Raw genomic sequence first — 25,737 nt, 5'->3', positions numbered from 1 at the left:
TATCGTCTCAAAATGTCTCCGTGTGATTTTCAAAAGGTCAGTCACATACCGTCGAAGAGCAGAGATTGTTTATTTGCTGTGCACTAATTTAGAGAATCACAGTTACAGCAACACTTCTTCGTTGCAGTTTTGAAAAATACAATCAGCAGACTGACAGCTTCTGCTAATGAGCTCACGATCAGAAAAGAGAGCACACAGTGCTCCGAATAAGTGAAAGAGAGGTTTTTCACAGCTGCATAGTGTCATTGTCAAAACAAGCTGAGCGGACCTCTGCCAGCAATGAATAGCTGTAATTGAGAAAGCATGTAATGAGGCCGTGGACTCTGCTCTCGGCATCGCAGAGAGAGAGAATTGGCAAACTGCACATCACTGCTAATGTTTTTTTTTTTTCCTATAGTTATTTATTAAAATTAGCTTCTCATCTGCATTTCAATAGATTTAAACATTCATGGCTCATTTGGTGGAAGATATCAGAGAAGACCTAGAGCAAGAATTTCAGAACATGCAATTAAACTGTGTTTAACGAACATCATCAGTTATGATTGTACATACAATTTGTTTAGATTACATTACAACCCGATCTCATGAAAGCAGCACTTTTATGGAAGATTGGTGGCGTTTTTATGATTTGAGTTACATTAAGACTTTTAGAAATTTGGTGTCCACCTCTAAACACTTAAAAGAGATAAAAATAAACAAACTGCTGAACACTATACTATAGTATTTTTCCATACTAGAAGTCCCACTATTTGGCTTCTTTCTATTCTTTAAAATATTTTTTGCTCAACAGAGTTGAGAGCGAATAAATGATGACAGCATTTTTGGTGGACTTTTCTTTTATGGCTGGTTCACACAAAAAAAAACTATACAATATTAGCGTTCACACCAATGGATGATGATATTCTGTTTATTCTGAGCATGTGCTGCAATTACGTCCTCTGCCGCTTTAAATGCTCTTTAAAGTGAGGTGGCCTCTGATTGGCTGCTTTAAAGTTATCAGTAATGTTCTAATTATTTATTGTGAACAGGCCTTTAGTTGAGCATAAGCATGATGCATGAGATCATACAAATATATATTCAAAATTTGAACGTTTAAATCATAAGTATGATGCAGTTGAGGAGTCACACCACATGACATAACCTGAACTAAATTTACCTTTAATTAACTGAATTTGAGAGATTTCATATTTTATGCAATTTCCTGAGTGTTGTAGAAACGCTGTATTCTGTTTATATATAACTGAATATATAAACAGCATTTTAATGCATCTTTGTATAAAAAGAATAAACACACGCTATGTGGTATATATGCAGTATTTACATTTATTGTACACCAGATTTGTCAGAAATGTTCGATTAGGACATATACCCATAGAAAGTTTACATACAATTTATCGACCTAGACAACTACATGCAATTTTGTACTGTACAAAGGCATGATTAATGCATTCACACAAGTCCATGCTCCAGTTTGGCCATGGGATTGTCACATTAATAAAAATGATTTAAACACTTTAATATACTGACAATGCTGCAAACGTTCTAGCTCGTTTTCCAGTGCCACCTGACCGTAAAAGAGAGAAGGCAGTGGTGTGGGACACTGTTTCATAATGTCATATACTGAACAAATTCAATTACTTCTGTGTGCTTAAAACACAAGCATGGCTATTTACCCAATTAGTCTCGCTAATTAGAAAATAGTGTTATAATAAGCCTGTTCGCACCCATTAAGTGCGTCTCTTGCGAGTTTGTTTATGTTTGCATGTTTACAACTGAATGCAAACTGTGCGTTGTTAAATGATTGTATGGGTTTAGTTTTTTCCTGTAACTTCAGTGGCCACTCTTTAACAGTCCACAGTCACAGCAGTGCAAATGCAAAGAATACTTATGTTGTTCACGGATATATAAAAGAATCTGTTGGATAAACTAAAGGACGACTACAAAAATGTAGATACAAAGCCTCACTTATTAGTGTCGATAACGGCAGAAAGGCAAAAATGCTGTTACATACAATTGCGATTTTTGGTTGTGAATACAAACATCGAATAGTTCACGTCTTCAACATCGTAAGACCAGACCGAGGCCCCAAAGGAAAAATCAACTCTTGACGTATGTTCGGGCATGACAAAAAGTGAGCAAAGTTACAATTCAACAGGTTTACAAGTATTTACAACTCGACAATCATACAAGTTACTATGACCACTAGAAATAAACCTACTATAGATTCAGCATCACATTCACTGTACAAACGATATTTATTCCCATGAAATGAGTTAATGTTACTGTTACTTTGATCAGAAGCAGAATTTGGGCAGAACTTACCAAGGTTTCGAGCATGTGGATCGGTAACTAGTAGTCCAAACGGATCGGAAGCAGAGAAACATGGGAAAAGGCCAGACACCTTTTTTTGCCCAGAAATAAATGAAATCAGCATCTGCCCCTGTTCGTCCTCAGACAAAACCTGACATTTTTCACCTGACCGTATCTGGTCTCTACTATCATTCTCATGGTTTCCATTAGCCCTAAAAATGGCAAACGAACACAGCCTCCAATGATTCAAAAAATAAATAAAAATCAATTAAACATAAAAATATGGCAAAGAGAGAGGGAGCAAGTAATTGATACCACAAGCGGTGTGGGAAATGTGGAGGTTCAGGTGGCGTTCTCTTCCTCATCATCCAGGTAGTAGTTGAGGGTGATAACAGCGCTGATAAATTCCCCCAGCTCCACAAAATCGGCCGTGATGATGTTTACTCCACTTTCCCCAGGTCGCTGTGAGCGGATCCACTGCATCATGCCAGGAAGAGCCCTGAGAAAACACATATATACACAGCGTTTCAATCTAAAGGGATTTGTTCCCAAACAGAAAACAAAATAGCTCAGTTTCAAAATATAGGGAGTTGCATTGCTGTCTGATGCCTGCATGGGCAGCTGCCTTTTAAGGCGGCATCCTGATTGAAATTTAATATATAAAGACAACACCGTGGCATGTAAGCTGCAACACTATTATGTAATATAAAGAGTGCTCCTCATGCAAAGTATAAAATTAGATTAAATTTATTTCAGTAGTTATTTAAAAAAACTAACATGTGAATTATTTTATTGTAAATTATTTTTGATTAGCAATATGCATGGCTAAGGACTTCATTTGAACTATTTTTATGGCGAAGTTCGATTTTTTTGTACCCTCAGATTCTCGATCTTGCTTCAACCCTAATTAAATACACCTGAACAAGCTAATCAAGGTCTGAAGGGATAAAAGGAAGCTACATGCAGGTGTGTTTTAATTAGGGTTGGAGCTGAACTCTGCAGGACTGCAGCTCTCCAGGACCAGAATTCACAACTCTTTTCTAGATATTAAAATAGCTTAAAATTGCATCATGGTCAAATATTGTTCTATCGTATCAAATTATACGTATATTCAATGAAAAGCGTTTCTTTATCCTTCAGATGATGTATAAATCTCAATTTCAAAACAATTTTACCTGGTTTTGTGGTCCAGGGTCTGAAATAATTAATAATTATGAGACACTAAGTTGAAACTATGACATAAAAAGTCAAACTTAATACACAATTAAATTTAATTAAATTAAAATCATTTAATCGTTTAATTTTATCAATTTAAAATTAAACTCATTTGTCATAATTATGATGTTAGAATTGTTGTCTCATAGATTCAACTTTTTTATATAAGTTTATATTTTAATGTATTGTTTTGTCTTAATTTGAATTTGTCACACAGGACAAACAAAAAAAGTCATACAAAGTCATACAAAGTCAAAATTATGCCAAAAAGTTCAAACTATCTCCATTTTTAGAGATAAAAGTTTATGACGAATCCAAAAATTATGATTTTTACACCACTATTATTTACGAAAGCAAAGTAAAAAAGAAGTAAGAAGCATTATTTAATTATGTGAGGTTTTGGAACAAATCTAATACGCATTGTTTGCTGGGTCTGTCTATAAATGGTCTGCAGGTGGTGATGCACCTGAAGTGGGGTCACGTCGGCAGACACAGACTCATTCCTGACAGGACTATGACTCAGGAGTTATCTCATGCTCTGCTGCTCACTCCCAGATGATGCAAGGGCTAGAAGGCTTTATCAGCTAATAAGACGCCATGCTTGTCAGATTGCAGTGTGCTGGCAGAGGCCGTATCATTTTACTCTCTGTGCCCCACCTCTCCCCTCATCTATAATTAATTTGCCATCAGCCCAGTCGATGCAAAAAATAACAACAAGTTCGACCAAACTATCACAATGGCTTTAGCCTGGATAAAATCCACTTCAACATACATGGCCAAAGTGTGCACTTTCCTTAGAATGCTTGAGATGTTGCTACATGCTGAGATGAGACTTCTGAATGAGTCTTCCAGTAACCAGGGTGACTAACGCTGGTGTCAGCTCTGCCCTTTAGCTAATGTTCCAGTTACACTAAGCAGAAATAATGTGCTGCTCCTCGCCAAATACCCAGGGGGAATCAGCTACGTATGTGGATCGCATGAAGGTGGTATTGTAAGGTGTGATTACAGATCAGATATGGTTCCACTCTTATAAATATCTTGACAAAATGATGCTTAGTTCTGTTAACAGAATCGCGCAAATTGTGCCAGCAGTGCCGCTACTGAATCTTTGCTACTATTCAATAGATCGGGGTCAGAAGTTGATACTTGTAATTCAGCAAGGACACAGTAAATTCAAGTATAACGTTATAAAAAAATTCTATTATGTAAATGTATTTTTAGTACGCTTAGCATGATATTAATGGACTTTAAATACATTTTAGTATATAGTATAGTATTTCTGTATTTTTCGCAATAATAAATGCAGCTTTGATGAGCATAAGAGACTTCTTTTAAAAACATTAAGAGATCGTACTGATGCCGCTCTCTTGAACAATAGTGAACAGTGGAAAACATAATGTGTGACAGGTGGAGTGTTATTACTAAATAAACACTTTTTAGCTGGTTCTTTTAATGAATCATTCCATATTTGCTAATGTAGTCAAAATGATTCCCAAACAAAAGAGCTTTTCAGTGAATTAAACTGTGTTATAAACTGTAATTATATTTATGTATTGTGAGACTTCACTGACTGGTTGTTCATATGAAGTGTAGTTAAACAAAGCATTACTGTGCGTTTTATGTGTGGGTTGTATTTTAAGAAATAAACATGCATTAGAAATTCTAAAGCAGTTTTTTTCAGTATTTAGCATTGCAAATTTAACACCAATTTTATGCACTGCTTTTATGATAGGACTATGAAGAGTCATTTAAATGTCTGGGTAAAAACTTCTTTCGAAGGAATTGTTATACAAATATTTATTATCCAATCATCTAGAAAAAATATTTCTTCCACAGAATCATTCTTTTACGAAGCCAGAATCGCTGGGAGGAATCTAATTATTAAATTTCTCTACAATTCCAATGCCTAGCTGTTATGGCTGTGCTTAGCTGCTTGCCCAGTGGCACACTATATATCATGCCTGCTGACAGCCGTGAAAAAAATAACAGAAGATCATCCTTTGACAGCCGCAGATGCCAATGTATTCCATGCGGGAAGCGGAAAGACCCCCTCTCAGTCATCTGAATGAGCAGAATATTGGTGCACTTGGAATTAATGCATTGAATATGCTGTTCTGTCGTCCAGAGCCATTTCGAAATCTGCTTCCTGCCAAGAGTTTCATGTTTCAAACTGAGCCTGACAAACCCTGATCAGTGAAGCCCAAGAGACTCTGAGCAACGGCTAATAACTATAATGAGATTAAATTGGGACTGTAAAAAATCTGCCTGGCGCTGATTTGAAGATAACAGAGAGTGAGATCTAATGAGTCAACATGTTCTTTAATGCCGCGCATTTCACAGAACGCATTTTGTACAATGACCTACCTCTCTGTGATGGTCTCCCTCAGACCGCTGGTGACCCCCTTCATGACGGTGCTTGCTTTGGGAGTGAGAACCACTTGGGACACAAAAAAGGTGCCCTTACGTCTCCGATCCTTTACTGAGGCTTGTAGGAACTGAATGAGCTTCTCTGGATCTGTGGTATTGGCCCAAGGAGCGGGCATCATCTGACCAGGCCACAGGAAAGGAACCTCCAGAGCCATGGGATTGTGATAGAAGACCAGCACCTGATACTCTTTCTCCCAGAGGTACTTCAGGCTTACCTCTTGAGCAAACACTACCGGACAGAGTCGGTCCCCGAAGATGGTGCGCAGCATCTGGACCAGCTTCTCGTGATGGAGGTTCTGCACACCGTAGAAGTGGTTGAAGTCCAGGAACACGACCTCGCGAGCATGGGAGGCCAGGAAGGTGCTGATCTGCTCCAGGCCTTCGCGTACGGTGGCGCTGAACAGGCCGTGTGCAAAGTAGAGCTCGTTGTCGGGGTCTCTGGGTTTGGTGGAGATGCGGAGGTCAAAGAATCGGATGCCGGCCTCCAGCTGGCTGGTGAAGTTCATGGTCTGTGTCGCCAACCACTTCCTCATCAGCTTCTTGGCCACTGTGCCAAACACAGAGACAAAGTTCTGCACGGTCTCTGGCTGCTCCGGCCCAACCGGTGAGGCTTCGTCAATGTAGAAACTAAAGGAGTCGTGGGAACCTGGATGAGAAGATTTTCGAGTTAGTGATATTCATTAAGTGAGAACATAAAAATGAAGATGATAGCTGAGCGAACAAATGCAATTATCTGGTTCATATAAAAGATTCCAAAGGGAATGTGTCATCTCATGTATAAAACTAAAATAACCAGTACTTGTGAAATGATAAAGGAAACATTCACCATGCTTTAGAAGAAACACAACATAAAAAATATAATATACAGTATACCTGCATTACCATTCAAACGCTGAGAGAAATGAATACTTTTATTCAGCAAGGCTGCATTAAATGAAAGGTGACAGTGAAGACGTTAAAATTGTTACAAATGATCATATTTCTAATAAATGCTGCTCTTCTGAAATTTCCAGGCAACATATTCAAATGATTTCTGAAGAATCGTGTGACACTGGAGCATGCAGTTTTGTGTCACAGGATTAATTTACATTTTATAAACATAGTAAAATAGAACATTTCATTTATCTGTAATATGTTGTAAAAAGATTTTACAACATTACTGGTTGTACTTTATTTTCTGACTTTGACCATAAAACAAACTTTTTATATTCTAAAAAATCACAAAAGTCACATTAAAAAATAAAACTGATGTTATATATATGATAAATATTGATGTTTAATATAGTAAAAAAATCATATATAGCATACAAATTGTAGAGATCAGCTTTTCATAGACAGAATATTGAGTTACTGAATATTCCTACTTTAAGTGATTCTGCCAAGTAAGACATGACTCTGTCCAAAAATATAGACTTATCCCAATCCCTAACCCTACCCAAAAATGTATTCCTAAAATAAGTTTGAAATGATAGCTGATTAACAAGGGTGTAGAAGCACCTAACCCTGATCATGAGCCTAAAAATGATATTTCCAGAAAAATGATCCCTCAGATCTGATTGGTTGATTGGAATGTTGATCCAGGAACGTCTTGTACTTGGTGAAATCACACTCACCACTTTAAGGTCTTGTGGACTTCACAGACATGCACAAGACTACGAGTGCACATCAAATGTGCCATTTAGGACATGGCCATCTGCTCTAGAAATGATGGGAACAATGATTTTAAGGTGACTTCCTTTTGAAAAAGACTGAAATACTGCATGACAATCTCCAGTACTTTTGTACAACAGGAACCTACGAATACATATAATGGCAGTTGTAACAGTTAAATGGAATAATGGAGTAATGCAATAGCCAACACTTGCATCCAGACTGCAGCGGGGGGAAAAGCGTTGCCAGGGCCTACAGGATAATAACGTGGAGTTCACAAGCACGCTTTCAATGTAAATACAGAGCAAAGCCAGGTGCTATGTTTGATCTCCAAAAATCAAAACAACTATTTAAATAGATGCATTGCTAATGTAATTAAATGAAAGCATTAAGCAGTCTATAACCTGTGCATGTGAGAGAGACTCTCCGAAAATTATTTTTGATGAATAAACAATGCAACTCTGCATCAGAAGGCAGCATCAACATGCACCATGGGAAAGGGCCATTAGGCAAACAGCTGTGTGCTCGCCAAAGACATCTCAGCAATCACCACAACAACAAAACCAGTCTAAATGATGGAAGCATTAGATGCTGCTTTTAACACGCCAAGAAAAAGAGAGAAAGTGAGGAAGAAAGTAGAAAGAAAAAACTGCACCCCTCAGAGATTTGGTACAGTTCTCCCAGTTCAATGGCAATCTGTCTCTATTATGACAATAACGTGTGTCATATATCTAATGAATGTTCATTAAACAGATCAGCCTGGAAATATACAGATTTTGTTGCTGTTACCTCCTGTGTCAAATTCAGATTAATGAGTAACAGTATATGTCTCATTTCCCTCCTTAACATAGGTAATGCCTTCTGGTACGTGGAAACGGAGGCAAGTCTCCACTAACACAATTTCCATGCACGTCTCATTAAATCAGAGACTGTGACAGGAGATAAGATGCGAACATCAATCATTTTTTTCTAAAAACAGAACTATACAGTACTATTTAAATGCATTTTCTCAAGTATTCTCATTCTCTATTATAAAATTTAACAAACCAAAAAAAAAAACCCACAACAACTACTAATTGATAGCAACTTGTCTTTTCTCCTTGAGGTGTTGTGCACCTTTAAAACTTAAAGACAAAGAAAAGTGAGCTCACACTAAATGTGTATTATGTTTAACAGAAGAAAACCCTGTGAAATTCAACAGGGCTGAACAACTAGCTCCATTAAGACCCAGTGCATTTATATGGCGTTCTAATAGCTCATCAGCCAAATGCAAAGGACTATCTTCTTGTTATGAGATCCTTGCTTTGAGACGCTCTGAGCTGATATTAGGAAGGTTTGAGGAAAATTATTTCTGGGAAAATGAACCATTTAACAAAATGAAAGCGACTTACTGGGCTTGTGTTTCACCTCTGAACCTCTGGGAGGAGGCACATTTATAATGGATTAAAGACTCATTTTTGTTTTTGAAACATGCAATCCAGAGATGATTATTAAAACAATAAATTAGGTTGTGCAAAGAAGTCAAAAGACCTGTCTAGAGTAAAATAAATAAAAAGCTAATTATAACACGAATACACACACACATATTCACTTATATGCACCTGTTCACAAAGATGAGAAAGTGCTGCAGTTTTTTTATCTTCTGATTTAATGTGTTTTTGTTTATGTGGATATGGTAAATAAAGGGCTAGCATGAATTATTTTACGATATGATCATTCAAAATCTCCCTGGCTACCTGTCCAACATCACATAATGAAGCTCAGAGACATGCTGGTCATACATAAAAAACAAACCAGAAACAGCAACACATAGAGCAGATTCTGTTCAAGGGTTCAACCCTTAGGTTGCTGTGCAATGATGTAACTACTTATCACAAAAGATTGACATGTCACTGTCAACCACAGGGGACAGCCTCTCAGTTCAGCAGGAAAAAAAGTAATCATTACAAGAAAAAGTGACTCTTTTTCCCGTGGTGGCTGTGCAATTTCATGTCTGGTCACTTAATCTTCTCCATTTATCTTGTTTATTGAGACATGGCAGGCTAAAAATCCTCTCTTTTGGGTCTAAAGTGTAGGATTAATGGATGAACAATTGGATGGATGGACAGATTTAAAGATGAATCAGACAAGAGCAAACGGCGCCTTCGAGGTTTGAATCCATTACGATTTTTCATGCCTCTAGTGCAACTTTAAGTAATTGAAATCATTTTGTATGTGTGTATGCGGCTGAGTGTGTGTGTGTGTGTGTGATCTGTCAGGAAATAAATAAATTATTCCTACACTTCGCCGCAGGAAACAGTTTGGGTAGGCATTTTTGACATCAAAGCAATGCAATGCTCTACTATGAAGAGAAATGAGTGATAGGAGAAGAGTAAAATGGGTAATTAAAATAATTTTCAGAGAACGATTATCTGCTACAAAGATGTGCCTCGAGTTGGATGATTTTTGTGGTCTTCAACCGAGCGTGTACAATCAGTCCAAGTGTTTAGCCAATGACTGGCAATGGATGGCATTCATGGAGAGGAGAAAGACTTGGCATAGCAGATGAGTTTCAAATGGCACTCTCCTGATGTCTCAAGGTCAGATGTCTAGACTGGGGAAAGATCGCTTCTAACACACTACTGCAGTTAGATGACGAGGCCTCAGTAATACTCATCAACAAAAAGCTCTGGTTAGTGGAGTAATCCCACTTATTCTTCATTAGTGAATAGGTGGGATTATATACGCTACCATGTATGAAAAATAGGTCAAGATAACTCCTGCCAGGCCCTGCAAACATCTTTGCTGTTCATGCAACTAAAAAATGTTTTCTACATTTTTATTTAGCAATATATTATGTAATAATATATATATAATAATTACAATATATTCATAAATGCATTAATCATAAATACAATTTTACAAAGATAAATCCATTTGTTTTCAACAAACAATTTTACAAAAATAATGATGCCATATGATGCAAAGCATTGCTGACGGATTTGTACTTTTTAATTGATGATATTTTTATTTTACGTTTATTTGCAATGTCACAAAAGATAAATGTTTTGTTAAAAGTTCTTTCTTTACATCAGCAAAATGTCCCATGTTTAATACATTGCAAAAAATAAACATTTGTATGGCATAAATTAAAAAAATGCTAAATGTTCACAAGCCACAGATTTTTCTGTTTTTACAGTGTCTGTAACTGGCTGCCATTTAAAAGCTGATTACATGCTAAATATGATTAAGGGGCAGAGACACATTCCCTTATGAGAGCCGTAGCATGAATATCAATTATGGTCCTCCACAAAACCTAATAAGCCCTGGTTTCACGTCTGTCTCTGAACTGCAACACCCTGCATACTTTCAAGGCACAGGTGGCTGATAAAGCGGCGGTGTCCTGCTTATTCTGTGGGCTTGTCACTTCAGCACAAGCACCCTGAGCACTGACACAGTTCCTCTGCCCCGGTCCTGCTGCCTGCGCAGGTTACAATGGTGACTGTAACGGGGTGATGACCTCATCAAGCCAGCCATCCAGCAGAGCACAGTAGTATAAGAGCCACACAAAAGCCCGCCTCTGCAAAAAAAGGCTTTTTTCTAAGACGCTTAGCGGAGTTTATTATGTACATAAACACTGTTCAATGTCCACAACAAAGGGATAAATGTATCCCCTGGTGAAAAAGATCCCCCGACACATACAATATGAGGGCAGAACATAGAATATCTATTCGGTTTAGTAATGGTACGCTTTATGTCTGCCCCCCCGGGGACTTGTTTGCCAATAGGAGAATGATTCATGTTTTTGCAAGTGTGTATGTGGAGGATGACTAGCCAACCTCCAAAATACTGCCAATACTGATGCTGCAAAGAAAACAATGTTGAGCTGCAACAGGAGGATCAGTCAAATTTTTTATCTTAGAGAGAGGTTTGAGAGGCGAAAATGATTTCTTGAGCCTCTTAATTTGGAATGACTATAAAAAGAGTTCCGAGAGAGGAAATAAAAGACACACTAGATTCTCTTAGCGCAAACACTGACCTTCACGCAGCAGGAGGTGGCAGAGCCAGTTTTTGAGTGGCAGTGCTTAAAAATATCAGGGCCTATAATATGTCCACATACTGACTCCGATGACGTTTGAAACGGATGGCTTTCTAAAGTGATAGTATAGGAAGGGATTGGTATTAGAAATGAGAAAGTTCAAGATGTACTAATATGATGTATTTCCGTGAAAATGTAGAGTGAGATTTGGTTTTGCCTTAAAATTGATTGGATTGGGAAAAGTGAATGTTATATATCAGAAAGGAGGCATATCAAAAGTGAGTTATAGTCCATTAGTTGGGTTCTGGAAGTTTCTTTATTGAAGAAATATGATTTTAATGATAAATTGCAAAGACAGACTTGAACTATGAGGTTGTTAATGGAATGCTTTCGTTGCCATCGAAACATATTTTTTTAATAATCATGTTGAACAGTTAAATTCCTGAAAAACTACACTATCCATGATTCTATACATAAATCTCCACCAATCAGAAAATCACGACAAGCACCAAAAGAATTCTGCCCACTTCCAGAAAGCATCCCAAATAATAGATATACTGTGCTACACTATGCATATAATAAATATATATTCACATTTGGCAACAAACAAAGTTTCAGTACAATCTTTAAATCAAATGTTATAGTTCTTCTTTGTTTATAAATTAAATTATTTAATTGCTAATGCTTTTTAGTTAGTATGTTCCTACTTAAAGCTATTAAGTGCAGTCTTCTATCTCTGTCTTTTTATCCAATTTTACATTCTTTCTATGCTTAATATATAAAATTGTCTCATTGTGTAGCTGTTTGATTTGGTTTATTATTATTATTATTATTATTATTATTATTTCCATGGGAATAACATGCACTAGAATAACACCAGCATAACACAGAAAACAAGGAACATACATTAAGTAAATAGGTCGATTCTGGTTTGATGATTTCTTTAATACAGACAAGTAAAACAAAGTGCATTATGCAAGTTTTGAAAAAAAAAACCCTAAAATATTATTTTTCTGGAAAATTATGCAAACCTCCAGCAGCCGACAATATGACAGCATGAGAGCAAAAGTGCCTCAGGCTGAAATAAAGCACTACTGAAATATGCATGAAACAAAGGCGAAAGATCAATGATTATGTTTTTGGAATTGATCTTGAAGAGCTAAAATGACCACTGCGTTCCCTAATTATATCTGTGTACAGCTAAACTGAAAAATATGCTCGATTAACAGTGGCTTAAGCAAAATCAGACTTAACTAACACAGGGTCAAAATTGATGGATGAATGAATGGCCATACAAAAGCTTTCACTGTTGCAGATGATAAATGCATTTCTGCAATAACTGAATGGATGGATGGGTAGACGGATGGATACAAGGATAGATGGATAGACGGATAAATACTTTTCATACACTGTCAGTTATACACAAGCCCCTGGGCAGGATGCTTACATTTTAATGGATCATTTTTGCTTGTCTTTTAAGAGCTAATGTTAACCACACTCGGTAAGACCGACTCAAAAGCTCACAGATTTGCAAGATATCTGTGTGGGAGTGGTACGTGTCCAGAATTCTTACCGAAGCCTTAATTCGTTTAGAGCTTTTTGATAAACAGCTGCTACACTACAACTTTCCATCACCCACCCACAGCCTCGCCGACAACACTTTTTTACAAGTTTTACAAAAGAGTGATGATGGCACTGGGTCAAGTTGTCCTTAAGTAGGTTACCGCTTCAATGCTACTGCTGGAATGATGAATCCAGCACAAACCAGTATCAGTAGCACGATCTTCTCCACTGCAGCAGTCCATGAAAATCATGCAATATGGTTCGCATTTATACTGTATGCTGAAGTCTTAGCACTTACTGTAGAGTACGATCAAGAAATCAGAATCTATAATTGATGATTAAAAAGATGATTTGGGGGAGGCAGGCCAGTTAATTGGTCCCTGTGGCACGGTGTCAAAATCAGCCACATAGACGTTAATCAGGGGTTTTAATCAGAGCTGTCCGGGCTGATTGCTCCAGCCTTTGGTGCAGTTCAACCACCCAAACTCTGCTACGATAAACACAAAACCTCTTACTTTCAGATCCATTCTGAACTATGTAGGCCATAAAAAGCTATTTAAAAGCAGCAGATAAAAATGTGTATGTTCATACTTTACTCTGGATAAGTAAATTATGTGTATTTATTTGGCATTGTCATTTGAGGCTAAAAAGAACCCTGCTGTCTTATAAAAGCTGTCCTACCCCCTGCTTAACCCTAACCCTATAGGCTTTAAAGGAGCAGTTCACCCAAAAATGGAAAATGTTGAAAATGTACTAACCCTTGTTGATTATTGTGACTGCAGAAGGTCCACTGGTGACCATGTAATGCTAGATTTCTCCAAATGTATTCAGATGAAGAATAAAACTCATCTACATTTTTCAGATTTTATTGTTTATTTTGGGGCAAACTATTCCTACAAGTAATGAGAGTTCAAAAACTAATTGCATTTGTCTTGACAGAATCAACGTACTCTCAAATACTCTGTATGCAAATACAGTCTTGCACCCTCTGTTTCCAACATGTCTTCCAATGTATTTTTATTGCACTGCACTTCAGGAAAGTGTCAACAATCGCAGTTCCTACAATGACTACGTACATTCCATCTATGTCCCATCTAAGTCACCAAGTGCACAACCTGAGCATATTATGGGCAGTACTGACTGCAAGAAAGGTGTTGTGGGGGTAAAATAATCACTGAATAAGGCATTTTATGTTCTTAAAAAAAGTTCCTACAGTGAGCTTTCGTAGCAAAGCTATAGAAGAAAGATTCTGGATTCATCAAACATCCATAATGAACAGTTAAGAGTATTTGTGAACAACACTTTCCGGTGGAAAGGTTCCTTGAATGTTAAAGGTTCTTCAAAGTAGCCCACGTATAACAATAAATAACCAATGTTTAAAAGTAATTTTTTATTATCCCTTGTTTTATATATATATATATATATATATTTCCTGTGATTAAGATGTTGGGTGAGGATAAAAAAAAGTGGCAGAAGTGACAATTATTCGTCACTTCTCTGGCATATATACACTTTTCTTTTACTGCTCATTCAACTACATTGTGGTTCCATATATAATCTCCAGTGTTATGTCGTAATATTATATCTGGTCAAGGCTGTGGCACACGTGTAATAATTATGTCTCTTAATCCACCGCAGAGACGGATTTCGAGCCCCGAGCAACAAGTGTCCTATTTAATTTCTGTCACACGTTTTAACATTATTATGAACTTGCTAGATTGGAGCAATATTAATGTCGACAACCTATTAGTCACACAATAGCTTATGTCATAAGCAGAACCCATATTATCTAGGCTACGTTTGGCTGACCTCTCAGCGCAATGTGCGTTTTGAACAAGAGTTTATTAAAATAATATACTAAAAAACTTTTTGGAAACGGTCAGCTAAGTCGTTTAAAAACCTGACCACAACCGTTTCTGTATAATCCGCAGCCGCTTCTCGCCGTGCAGTTGGCATTCCTCTAATACGCGCATTAAAAGGGCAAAATAAGGCTTACCCGGTATGGCAAGATTGGTAAGAGGGATGCTGTGCAAGGTGTCCGGTAAACTTGACATCCAGTCCGCATAACGGAGTTCGCTCTTCCCCTGAGACGAAGCCATGCCGTCGGTTCTGTGGTGCTCGGTGTCCGTGCTTCGCTCTGAGTGCTCTAGTATTCAGCGCCCGCGCTCGCGTGAGTTCACAGCGCGAGCATCACCACACCCCCGAGACGGCGCGCGCCGCTCCTACATCACAATTTCCCCAGCCTTCTGGATTTAAACAGCGTCTTTACAAATACACAGAAGCTCGCTGCATAGAAGATGTCTAAATTATTCCCCTCCCATGCGCGCGCTGGATGTGGGCGCAACTATAGACTTCGGCGCGCGAGGATTTAATTAATTCATTTGACGTTATTGAACAATTACTGTTGCGCAGAGGAACAGGGCGGACAAATCCGGGTCCGTGCGTCACACACATTTAACCTTTCACGCTGGATATTAACACGGTCGCTGTGTTTTTTCCTAAGTCTGAATAGTGAAGTGGCGTGAAGAACAAACGGTTGCGCAACAAGTGTAAACGGATGCACCACCTATGACAAAACAACAGGCTTAAATTACAAAGTTTGCAGGAATATTCTCAAAGAATTTGATAACACGGTACGCATTTCCATTTAAAACGGGATCTTAGTCAGTGTCGCCATTAACTATCATTAGGCTGCATGAAGAAATGCTACAAAGTAAATAGTGACAGTAAGTCTTTAACATTATGAGTAACATCACCAAAACAAAATGTTGTCATGTACCTTAAATAATATGTGACAGTGGACCACAAAACCTAGTAGACCAGCTACAGTAGTAGCAATAGACAACAATTAAATGGGTCAAATTATAATATCCTAATGATTTTGGCGAAAAAGGACATCATTTGGACAACTTTAAAGGTGATATTTCACCCTCAGGTTCCAGATTTTCAGTCAAATACTGTCCTACAAACCACACATCAATGGAAATCTTTTTTATTCAGCTTTCACATTACGTATAAAAAACTATTATGACTTTTTTTTGGACCAGGGTCAAGTTAATGAATATAAATATTAATGAATAACAAAAACACAATGATTTTAAAGGTCGTAAAGACACATTTATTGCTTTGTACAAATAATATGTACACATTGTAGACTGAACATTTAAGGCCTCCGACCTGTAAAGTTAAATTAGATGAGCAAATGGAAAATTTAAATATGAAATGATGACAGACTGTTTATTTTAAAATAAACACAATATTTCCTATTTAGCCTATTGACAATATTTTCTATTCAATATCTATTGACATTGTAACATACATTTGAATTTGTATTTCAATAAATTGGCATTGAGAGGCTAAAACAACTATTCAGGCTGTTGAACATTCGTGGAAATAATTGAAACAGATGAAGATATGATGATGTTTTGATGACCTTATCGGATACTTGTTGTTTTGAACATGCTTCAGTGAAATTTTCTCACAAATCTTCAGTTGAAGCCCTAAAAGGATTTGCGTGGGGGATTTAACAAGTGTGCGGTTTCCATCAGCTGTCCAAACAGCCTTAAGCAATTTTTCTAAAACTGTTAAATTTGCTGCATTGGCTTCAAGTTAGGACAGACCTGTTAGGAAAAAACAACAACAGGAAAATAAGCTGAAGTCAAAATTATGACCTTGCGTTTTGGCTAACGCTGTTCGTTTTCATTCAAGCAAGTATTAGATGGCTTTATGTGTTGTGAAATGTCACAATGGGATATAGTACATGCGGTAGGGTGCATTGTGTTCGATATAATTACATGTTTCTGTAATTCATTGATTGTGTCTTTCACCTTAAAGTCAGTTCCTGTGCATTTCTTAATGTCATCTGGTGTCAGACCCTCCCAAACCTCAATCAGGGTTAAACCTTTGTCCTTGTCCACATCGAATACCGCCTGGAGAAGAAAGGAAAACAATGTGACCATGACAGAAGTGCCATCAAATGTGCAGCCATGTGTAAGTGAACTCTTCTGACCTTGAGAATGTGGTCAGATGGGGTAGAGAAAGGCAATGTGGTGAAAAAAAGTACAGAAAAATGCACTTTGTGATGTGGCGAAATGAAAGCATTGTATCTAAAAAATCTACACTGGAAAAATAGGAATGTGAACCTGCAAACAATTGGGAATTATTTGGCATTTGTTTGACTGTTCATTAAATGAGATCAAAACAGGTGAGCACATCATTAATATAACTTTTTATCCTATTATTGTAATAATACAGTGTTGTTCATAGAGAAATAAAAGCGCATTTGTTAGTCAAGACACGTACGTGATTTGGTTCGCAATGACCTGCAAGAGGTCAAGTGCATGCACTGTGATGCTAAAGGCCATTACTGAACCAAATCATGTATGTTTGCATGAAACCAGCAGCCTGGTTGTTAAAGGTATAGTTCACCAAAAATGTTTCAATTCTGCCATTAATTACTCACCCTCGTGTCTTTTCAAACCCGTAAGACCTTCCTTCATCTTCAGAAAACAAATTAAGATATTTTTGATGAATTGCGAGAGCTCACTGACTACAATGTAATTAACACGTGATAGTATGCAAAATGACACTAGTGTGGTGCAAAGGAGATTGATTTTTGAATTAAGACATTACTTTTTGTGCACAAAAAAAAAAAAAAAGGATTCTCGTAGCTTCGTAAAATTACGTTTCTGGACATTGATCTTGTTAATTACATTGCTGTCTATGGGAGGGCCAGAGAGCACATCAGAATTCATCAAAAATATCTTAACTTGTGTTCCAAAGGTTTGGAATGAAGGTAAAAAAAATTAATGACATCATTTTCATTTTTGGTTGGACTATCCTTTCAAGGAGACCCAAGGAGATCAAGGCTCAAGGAGATCATTAAAATAATCCATGTGACATCAGCGGTTCAACGTTATTTTACAAATCCACAAGAACACTTTTGGTGCATAAGAAAACAAAAATAATGCTTTTATTTAACAATTAGTCTCCTCCGTGTCACCCAACTAAACTATGCTGTTCTGTGTCAGCAATACTGTATACGGATAAGCTGTTTACATTGTTTATGCTTTGATCTGAATGTAAACAACATATCTGCATGCACACGTTGCATACGGTGTGTCCATAACGGCACTAGAGGGGGATGCGTAGGAGGCAAATTGTTGAGTGAAGTCTGTATTTTTGTTTTCTGAGTGCACAGAAAGTAATTTTGCAGCTTTGTAAAAGTACAGTTGAACCACTGATGTCATATGAATCTCTTTGTTTCAGTATGTTTCTGAGCCCTAGGATCCCTGCTGTCTATGGGAGGGTCAGTACTTTCTCAGAATGCATCAAAAATATCTTTGTGTTTGTGTTGCAAAGATGAAGGTCTTACAGGCTTAGAACAACATGAGGTTTTCATTTTTGAGTGAACTATCCCTTTAATGTTCAATGTGACCCAGATCTAGTCATTTCACCCAATACCTGTGGAGCACAACCTGCCACGGGCAGCACGCTTGCTGTCGCCTTGCCTTGGGCCTGCTGTCTCTGCATCTCTTCCACCTGAATGAGAGCCTCTAATTGCTGGAGGATTTGCTTGGATGTGTAACAATGTAGGCGATAGCATTAATCTACCTGCCAGAGTTCCAGCCGTAAACTCTGACAGTCCAAAAAAATGTTCCTCTCCTCAAAGATATTGTACTGCATGCTTGTTTATTTTCTTCTTCTTTTTTTTTTTTCAACAATCAGGGGGAAAGCGAATTGAACAGTCAAACACGGCAAGATGGATGGCGTAATCACATCACAGCTTGCCGGCAATATTTATATAAAAACTTCCATCGCTGGAGATATGCGTGCTGCTGAGATGACAAGTTGCAAATTGGCTCAGAAAGGCATTCTTGGATTCATATGCATTCTAGGAATCAAGGATGTTTGCCCTGTATTGGTGCTATTTCTATGACAACACTGCATAATGAAAGCATCTGATCATAAAAATAAGTCCAAGAACTAACATATGAACCACATACGTTAAGTTGGGATTCTCTGGCTCTTAAAATCTGCTCTTTCTTGTGCATATTTTTGTGAGAGGTTCGTAAAAGCAACTTAAACCTTGATGTTTTTTGGTTTTTTTGTGACAGTCTATATGTTTAGATACGCTGTGTATCAAAAATACTAGTAATATGCTTATGTTACCAATTAAAACATGCAGGAAGACATTACTAGCTATGTTTCAGTTACTTATAATCACCTAAAGCCCAAACTAACAATGAAAAATACTTTCACAGCATTTAACAATTTTAGCTAATGATAATTTATACATATATTAAAACATTTCTAGTATTTTGAGTCACTGTAGTATAAACAAAACATATCATAAACGGATATGATATCACAGTACAGAAAACTATACATTATTCTGTAATAAATGAATACTATTATTCAGCCGGGACACATTAAATTGATTAATGCGCCATTTATAATGTTTCAGGAATGTTGTTCTCCATTACTCCAAATACTCCATTAATCAAAGAATCCTTGAAAAAAAATGCATGTTTTCAACATTAGTAGTAAAAATAAATTTCCTTTAGCAATAAATCAGCAAATTAGAACGATTTATGAAGGATCATGTGACCCTGAAGACTGGAGGAATAATGCTGAAGATTTAACTTCGCCATCACATAAATAAATTGCTAAACATATTTTTGAATATATTCATATGGAAAACAGTTTTGAAATGCATTAATATTTCACAGGATTACTGTTTTTAAATTAATGCAGTCTTGGTGGCTCCAAACAATTATATAACATTTTGCTCTTAAAAGAATGCTCTAAAGTTGAAAATGTATTAACTTCATTATGATAAATTCTTAAAAAGATAAAAAGCCAAGTATCAAGGAGATATCTGAATGCGAAACATGTCTGTTGAGCTATTAAAATGGCTTTGGGGTCTTGGAGGACACGAGGGTTAAAGAGTGGAAAGGTTCTTCTTACAAGCTCAGCTTGTTAGGCTGACAGACAAGGGTTGTGTTGAACAGCGGGGTAGCATGACAAACACAGGCTGAACAGAAGGTGGTGGCGGTGTAGCTGGAGAGGTCTAACCTTTCCAAACGTTGACAGAATCCTTTCATTGGAAACCACGGTGTGTAATTGTTACAAAAGCAGACGCTGGCAAAGCGTGCAAAAAGAAACAGAAGACTAACAGGTAAGGGACGGAGAAAGACCGCTGTCGTACAGCCCAGCGACACCGCCGGTGAGATGAGAGGTCGGCTCAACAAGTGCCAGCAGCAGTCCATAAAACCCAACCGCAGCAGTCAAGAGCCCCTGAACCGTCTAGTAAAGCTCTTTGATGAGACTACAGCAAATCCTTAGTCTCCACCACACAGCTCTCTGAACACAGGCCATGTGGCAGCGCTGATAATATTATTAGGTAACGTTCACATTAAGGAGCTCTGGGTTTGAAAAAAAAACAAAAAAAAAACAGTCGATATGCAATGTCGCTCTGATCAGGAGATTTGATTAGGGTTGGTCCAATAATTGGATTTTCATTTTCCACTGCTCATGTGCAGTGTCATAACAATTCGTCATGTCTCCTTGCGTCTTTGCACATGCGTTAAGAGAAAAGAGCAAAGCCATTTTCACAGCTTTTCACTGTGACGACTGAAGTTTTATCCGAGACCGAGTTGGCATATTGATGAAGTGATAAGCTGCTGAATAGATGACATTTATTCTTTACCAACAGAGTCTGGTTAGACACGGCGTGGGCTGTTGATTAAAGTAGACTCCTGTTTTAAAAAGGTAAAATCAATGGCTCTTGTAAATCAAAACCCACCTTTTCTGTGATTATACGGTCCACACACTGTTTTCCGGTCAGAGGCAGATTGCACTTGTCCAGAATCTTGTGCTTGTTACCCTAGAAAATATATAACGCAACAAAGAGTATAATGCACAATAGTTCAAATTTAAAATATACTGTTTCATTAGCACATGAAAATAACACGATATTTAAATTCATTCATTTAAAACTGAATTATCAAGACCTACCACATACTTTATGTTTATACCCTTAAATGCAGAACGATTTTTGATTAAATGTACTTCTGTAAATTATAAATAAACATGACTATGAATAAATACGAATACAAACATGAATAAACGAGTATTCATAGTTAACATTCATTACATTACAGCGTTCTGGTGTTCAATAATATTAAAAATAACAATATTCGCACTGCATTCAATTTTAATTCAACTTATTATACGTTTGAATTTAAATTATAATTGCACAGTTTATCTATATTCAGAAACTGCGAGTTAAAAAAAAGGCACCCTGAATTAATGAAATGCTGAATGGTGCTCAACCCCGTTATCCAGAAAACACTCTGAGCTAGCTGTGTCCATCATCGGCCGTAATGGACACACTGGCCCCGCTGACTCCATGTGCTGGTGGATCAGGGGATAATAATTAGATAGCTGATGGTGGTTAATTCTACTCGTGTCCAGAGAGTTCATCCCACCAGAGGCAGGCAGCTGGCCCCCGTTAGCCTTCCTCCAGGCCGGCCATTGCCAGCATCAACAAAGCAAGGGCAGCATGTGAACAGCAGCCATGTCTTTCTATGCCCATCTCTCTTGTCTTTCACCCCATCGCCTGCCTGGACCAATGCGATCTGAGTGGTGTGAAGGGAATTATGTCACTACCGTCATAATCGAGACTATTCACGACCCTGGAACAAATTTAAGCACATTGTACAGATGGGAACACTGAACTCTGACAGATTATTCAGCAGTGGTGTCATTTAGGTTTAATACTGGGCTTTGATGATGGACACAGCAAAACATCCAAATATATGTCTGCCTTTCTCTCTTTCTCTTTTTTTTGTGCCGCTACTACATAATACTTCTAATAATATTCAATGTTTTGAATTTAACAGCACGCTAATGGACAATTTATTAAGAGAAAAACATCAAGTATGAATTTCTTTTCACTAAATTCTATTTAAATACTCCTTTGATGCTTCTTTTACAGAATGTAGCGAGTCCACCGACTATTTCCAAATGTGCTGCACGTACCACTGAAGCTGTACCTAAAAAAACAGTTTCTAGGAAGAGTAAAGAGCACCCTCGTGCCGTTTCAACCCGTATGCTGTCAAAGGTTTTGAAGAATCTTTACACAGCTCTTTCCATTAAATGACAGTTCATAGTGGCTGTCAAGCTACAAAAAGACACCACAAAAGCAGCAGAAAAAAGTAGTCCATGTGACTCATGCAGTATATTATAAATCTTTTGAAGCCATACAAAGCTATTATATATAGCTTCAAAATACTTGGTATGTAATGCGCAAGCCAATTTCAGCATACTTTCATGATGCTTTTTTGTAGAGACGCATCATTATTAAAACCGTCTGTGATACTCTTAAGCCAGTAATTGTTTTCATGGTATAACCATGAATTTAACTTTAAAAAAATTCTCTTTATTATTTTTCTCTAAAAAAAAATTGCACTTAGGCTAGCTGACAAGGAAATATTTCACATGTTTGTTTAATTTAATTTATTAAAATAACTAAAATGTAAAAAATTCAAAATAGTAAAAATGGTACTGATGTTTAAAATAAATAATAATAATAAAAAAAAAAACAGAAAACAATATCTAACTGAAAATATTAACAAGAACTATAGTAGTATGTCAATGAAACTATAACTATAAATAACACTGGTCTAAACTGATCAAAAATGAAATCTTAAAAATGCAGAATATCTCTAATATCAGCCAATAACCAACAAGGTAACGATATTATGTGCATTACGATTTTTTTTTTGTTGTTGTTTTGTGCTGTTTGGAGAAAAACATTTATTTTTATGTTTTTTCAAGCAAAGAATAAAAAATTTCCCACTGAAAAAATAACAGCACACAAATTTGGAAAAACATGAGGGTGAGTAAATAACGACAGAATGTTCATTTTTAGCTAACTATCCTTAGAGATTGCAAAAAGGTGCAGCATGCACGGCAGCATTGACACGGCATGTATGCATTGCACTGTCTGCACAGCTGAAAGCTTCTCAGAATACTGACGCCTCTCCGACTGTCTGCTTAGGGAAAAGAGATTCTGTCACTCACAGGAAATAATGATGCCCTTCTCGCAGGGAACACATGCCATGAAATGTGACTCAATAAGAATCTGTTCATTAAAACTGATTGATGCAATCTTCACTCGTTTCTACATTTTAAAACAAAACTACTTGGGAGGAATTACAAGAAATGCAGAAGAAATACCTTAATAGCAGAATGCTCAACGCCACATGTTCTGTTCATATGCTACATCTTTGAGCTGATTTGCCAATGTCTCAAGAGAAAAGAACATCACTTGTTTTACTTAGCTTCACAAAAAGTGCTGACATTTTTGAAAAAAACGGAATGAATGAGGATTTCCGGAGTGGGGAAAGTTTTTAAATTGAGTGGCGGTTCTTGTGACTTGGGAAAAGTCATGAATGACATGGATAAATATACCAATATGACACGATTGGTCCTTGGTTCTAAAGCTCACCTTTAATAAGCCAAGCAACTTTTAATACTTTTGCAATTCAAATGACTAACATGCACTACTGTTGCAAACTCCAAAGTAGAGAAAGAAGTATTTTATGCTCACCAAAGCTACATTTAAGTGCTTAAAAATAAAAACATAATATTGTGAAATATTTAAACTTAATTTTTTTTACTTTATTTTAATATGTCATTTATTCCTGTGACGGCAAAGCTGAGTATTTAGCAACCATTGCCATATGGTTTCTTTTTCATTTCACCATTTCATATTATTATTATTATTATTATTATTATATTTTAGTATTTTAGCAATGTTTTGTGAAATCATCAAACTTCATAACTGATCAATTTAATGCATCCTTGCTGAATTAAATAAAAAAGAAACATTGTTTGAACAGTAGTGCAGGAAATGGGTCACTTTTCATTGCATTTAAGTTAATTATATCTTTAAGTACCAAGTAATATTAATGAACTTCATGTACTTATTACACAGGGGTAGGATCGGACTTACTTGCATGTAATTATGCATAATGTATTATTAAAGTAGTAAGTACATTCTGACGTGCAACAAGGACAACTTTGCTACCAAATTTTTTTGTGTACTGGATCAAACTAAAATTTACTTTTTCTTTTCTTCCCGGAACATCATTCTGGGTCACTCTGGCACAATTGAACCCCAGCACCAGAACACTTTACCATCTGTCACTCCTCTTGTCTGCATTCCAGTGCTATACTCGGTCGTTTAACTTCTTTTGGAATTATTTTCATCAGGAGAGCTCAAACAAACAAATGGCCGTGTTGTGTCTGAGATGCAAATCACTCTATATAAAATTCTTGTTATTGAGGAGCTGCTAACAAGCCAGTATAAAGCAGTCTCATATGATTACACCTACCTTAGCAGAGTGCTCCATTGTAACAACCACTTTAGTTCCAGCGCTGGCCACTAGATCCATAGCCCCTCCCATGCCCTTCACCATCTTACCCTGAAGGGAAACGTGCAAATAAAGATGTTGCAAGACATGAGCAACACATGCGTGTAAATCAATACGCGTTTTTACATAACAAACATAATATTTCAGATTGTAGAAAACAACTGAGATTTAATTAATTCAAATCAAATCCTACAGCGGACTATGAGTTTTAGTTCAATTCGAGGAGCACGGGAGAGCTCGGTCAGGTTTGTTTGGAAGGGGATCTGAAAGGGCATTGTTGCTAGGAAACCATAAACCAGATTACCTGTGGCTGGAGTCACTTAACAAAAGGGCCTTTTCAGTGACGTAGATTTTATTGTTTTGGTTTTTTTTACCCAAAACATGCTCGAATACAGACACACGCACAAACAATCTGGGCACACGGAGACTAAGAAATCCGTGAGGAGTATAAGCTTGTCGCATGCCATATAGATTTTGTTTCGCTCTTGAATGCATCAACGCGGCATTTCCTGCCATCCCCGAAGCAGCACATTTAGTAAACGCCTTGATATTCTGCCATAATTTAGTTCCGCTATGAAAAATGGAAACGGCCTTGACCGTTCACGCTTCCTGATCCCCCGTCGTGCCATTTTACAGGAATTTCCAAAATCTATTTTATGGGCTGCGGGAATTCATTTAAGAAAATGTCTTCTGCTGTTTTTCAAAGTATTGGGCTCGAGCTCAACCAGCATGATCTCCTTCGGTCTCCAACAGAGACGGTCGTATTTGAAATGCTCGAGTAGATTCTCAATAAAAAGAAGTGAATATGAATGGAATACCTAAAGTCTTGATGGGTTTTCTGTACTGCAGGTGTCTGCATTGTGTACAGAGGAATGTGAAATTGTGAAAAAAATAAATATTATGAACAAAATTATTTTTCAAGGTCTATTTATCCTAACGGCACCTGGCATTAAGAAATCACATTATCCAAAAATTAAAATTGTGATAACATCCTCGATACAGGCTTAAAGAAAGTCATTCTTGTTTACTTTAAACATGATGGAAACCTTAGATAAATGAAGGGGCCACACAGAGATGTATATGGCTAATTATGTATTAATATGTAATAAT

General features: G+C 37.1%; 2 protein-coding genes across 2 annotated transcripts in view; both read right to left on the bottom strand.

Annotated features, from left to right (window-relative positions):
* Nucleotides 1-1,300: 1,300 nt before the first annotated feature.
* On the bottom strand, nt 1,301-15,530 carry plcxd3 (phosphatidylinositol-specific phospholipase C, X domain containing 3). Its single transcript, XM_043245980.1, has 3 exons — nt 15,180-15,530; nt 5,890-6,598; nt 1,301-2,809 (listed from the first exon to the last, which is right to left on the bottom strand). The coding sequence occupies exons 1-3, from the start codon at nt 15,280-15,282 to the stop codon at nt 2,653-2,655; spliced, it is 969 nt and encodes a 322-aa protein (XP_043101915.1). The 5' UTR covers nt 15,283-15,530; the 3' UTR covers nt 1,301-2,652.
* Nucleotides 15,531-16,275: 745 nt separating this feature from the next.
* oxct1a (3-oxoacid CoA transferase 1a) overlaps nt 16,276-25,737 on the bottom strand; it is a 37,254-nt gene continuing 27,792 nt past the window's right edge. The window contains exons 14-17 of the mRNA XM_043247534.1: nt 24,589-24,678; nt 20,991-21,071; nt 17,011-17,112; nt 16,276-16,803 (exon numbers count right to left, since the gene is read on the bottom strand). Coding sequence (XP_043103469.1) covers nt 16,768-16,803; nt 17,011-17,112; nt 20,991-21,071; nt 24,589-24,678 — 309 coding nt within the window. The 3' untranslated portion in view covers nt 16,276-16,767. The remainder of the gene's footprint in view (nt 16,804-17,010; nt 17,113-20,990; nt 21,072-24,588; nt 24,679-25,737) is intronic.

This window comes from Puntigrus tetrazona, chromosome 8, assembly GCF_018831695.1.
Source record: "Puntigrus tetrazona isolate hp1 chromosome 8, ASM1883169v1, whole genome shotgun sequence".
In the NCBI taxonomy this organism is placed as follows: Eukaryota; Metazoa; Chordata; class Actinopteri; order Cypriniformes; family Cyprinidae; genus Puntigrus; species Puntigrus tetrazona.
Note: the sequence above shows the minus strand (reverse complement) of the source record. Positions and strands in the feature narration are given on the sequence as shown.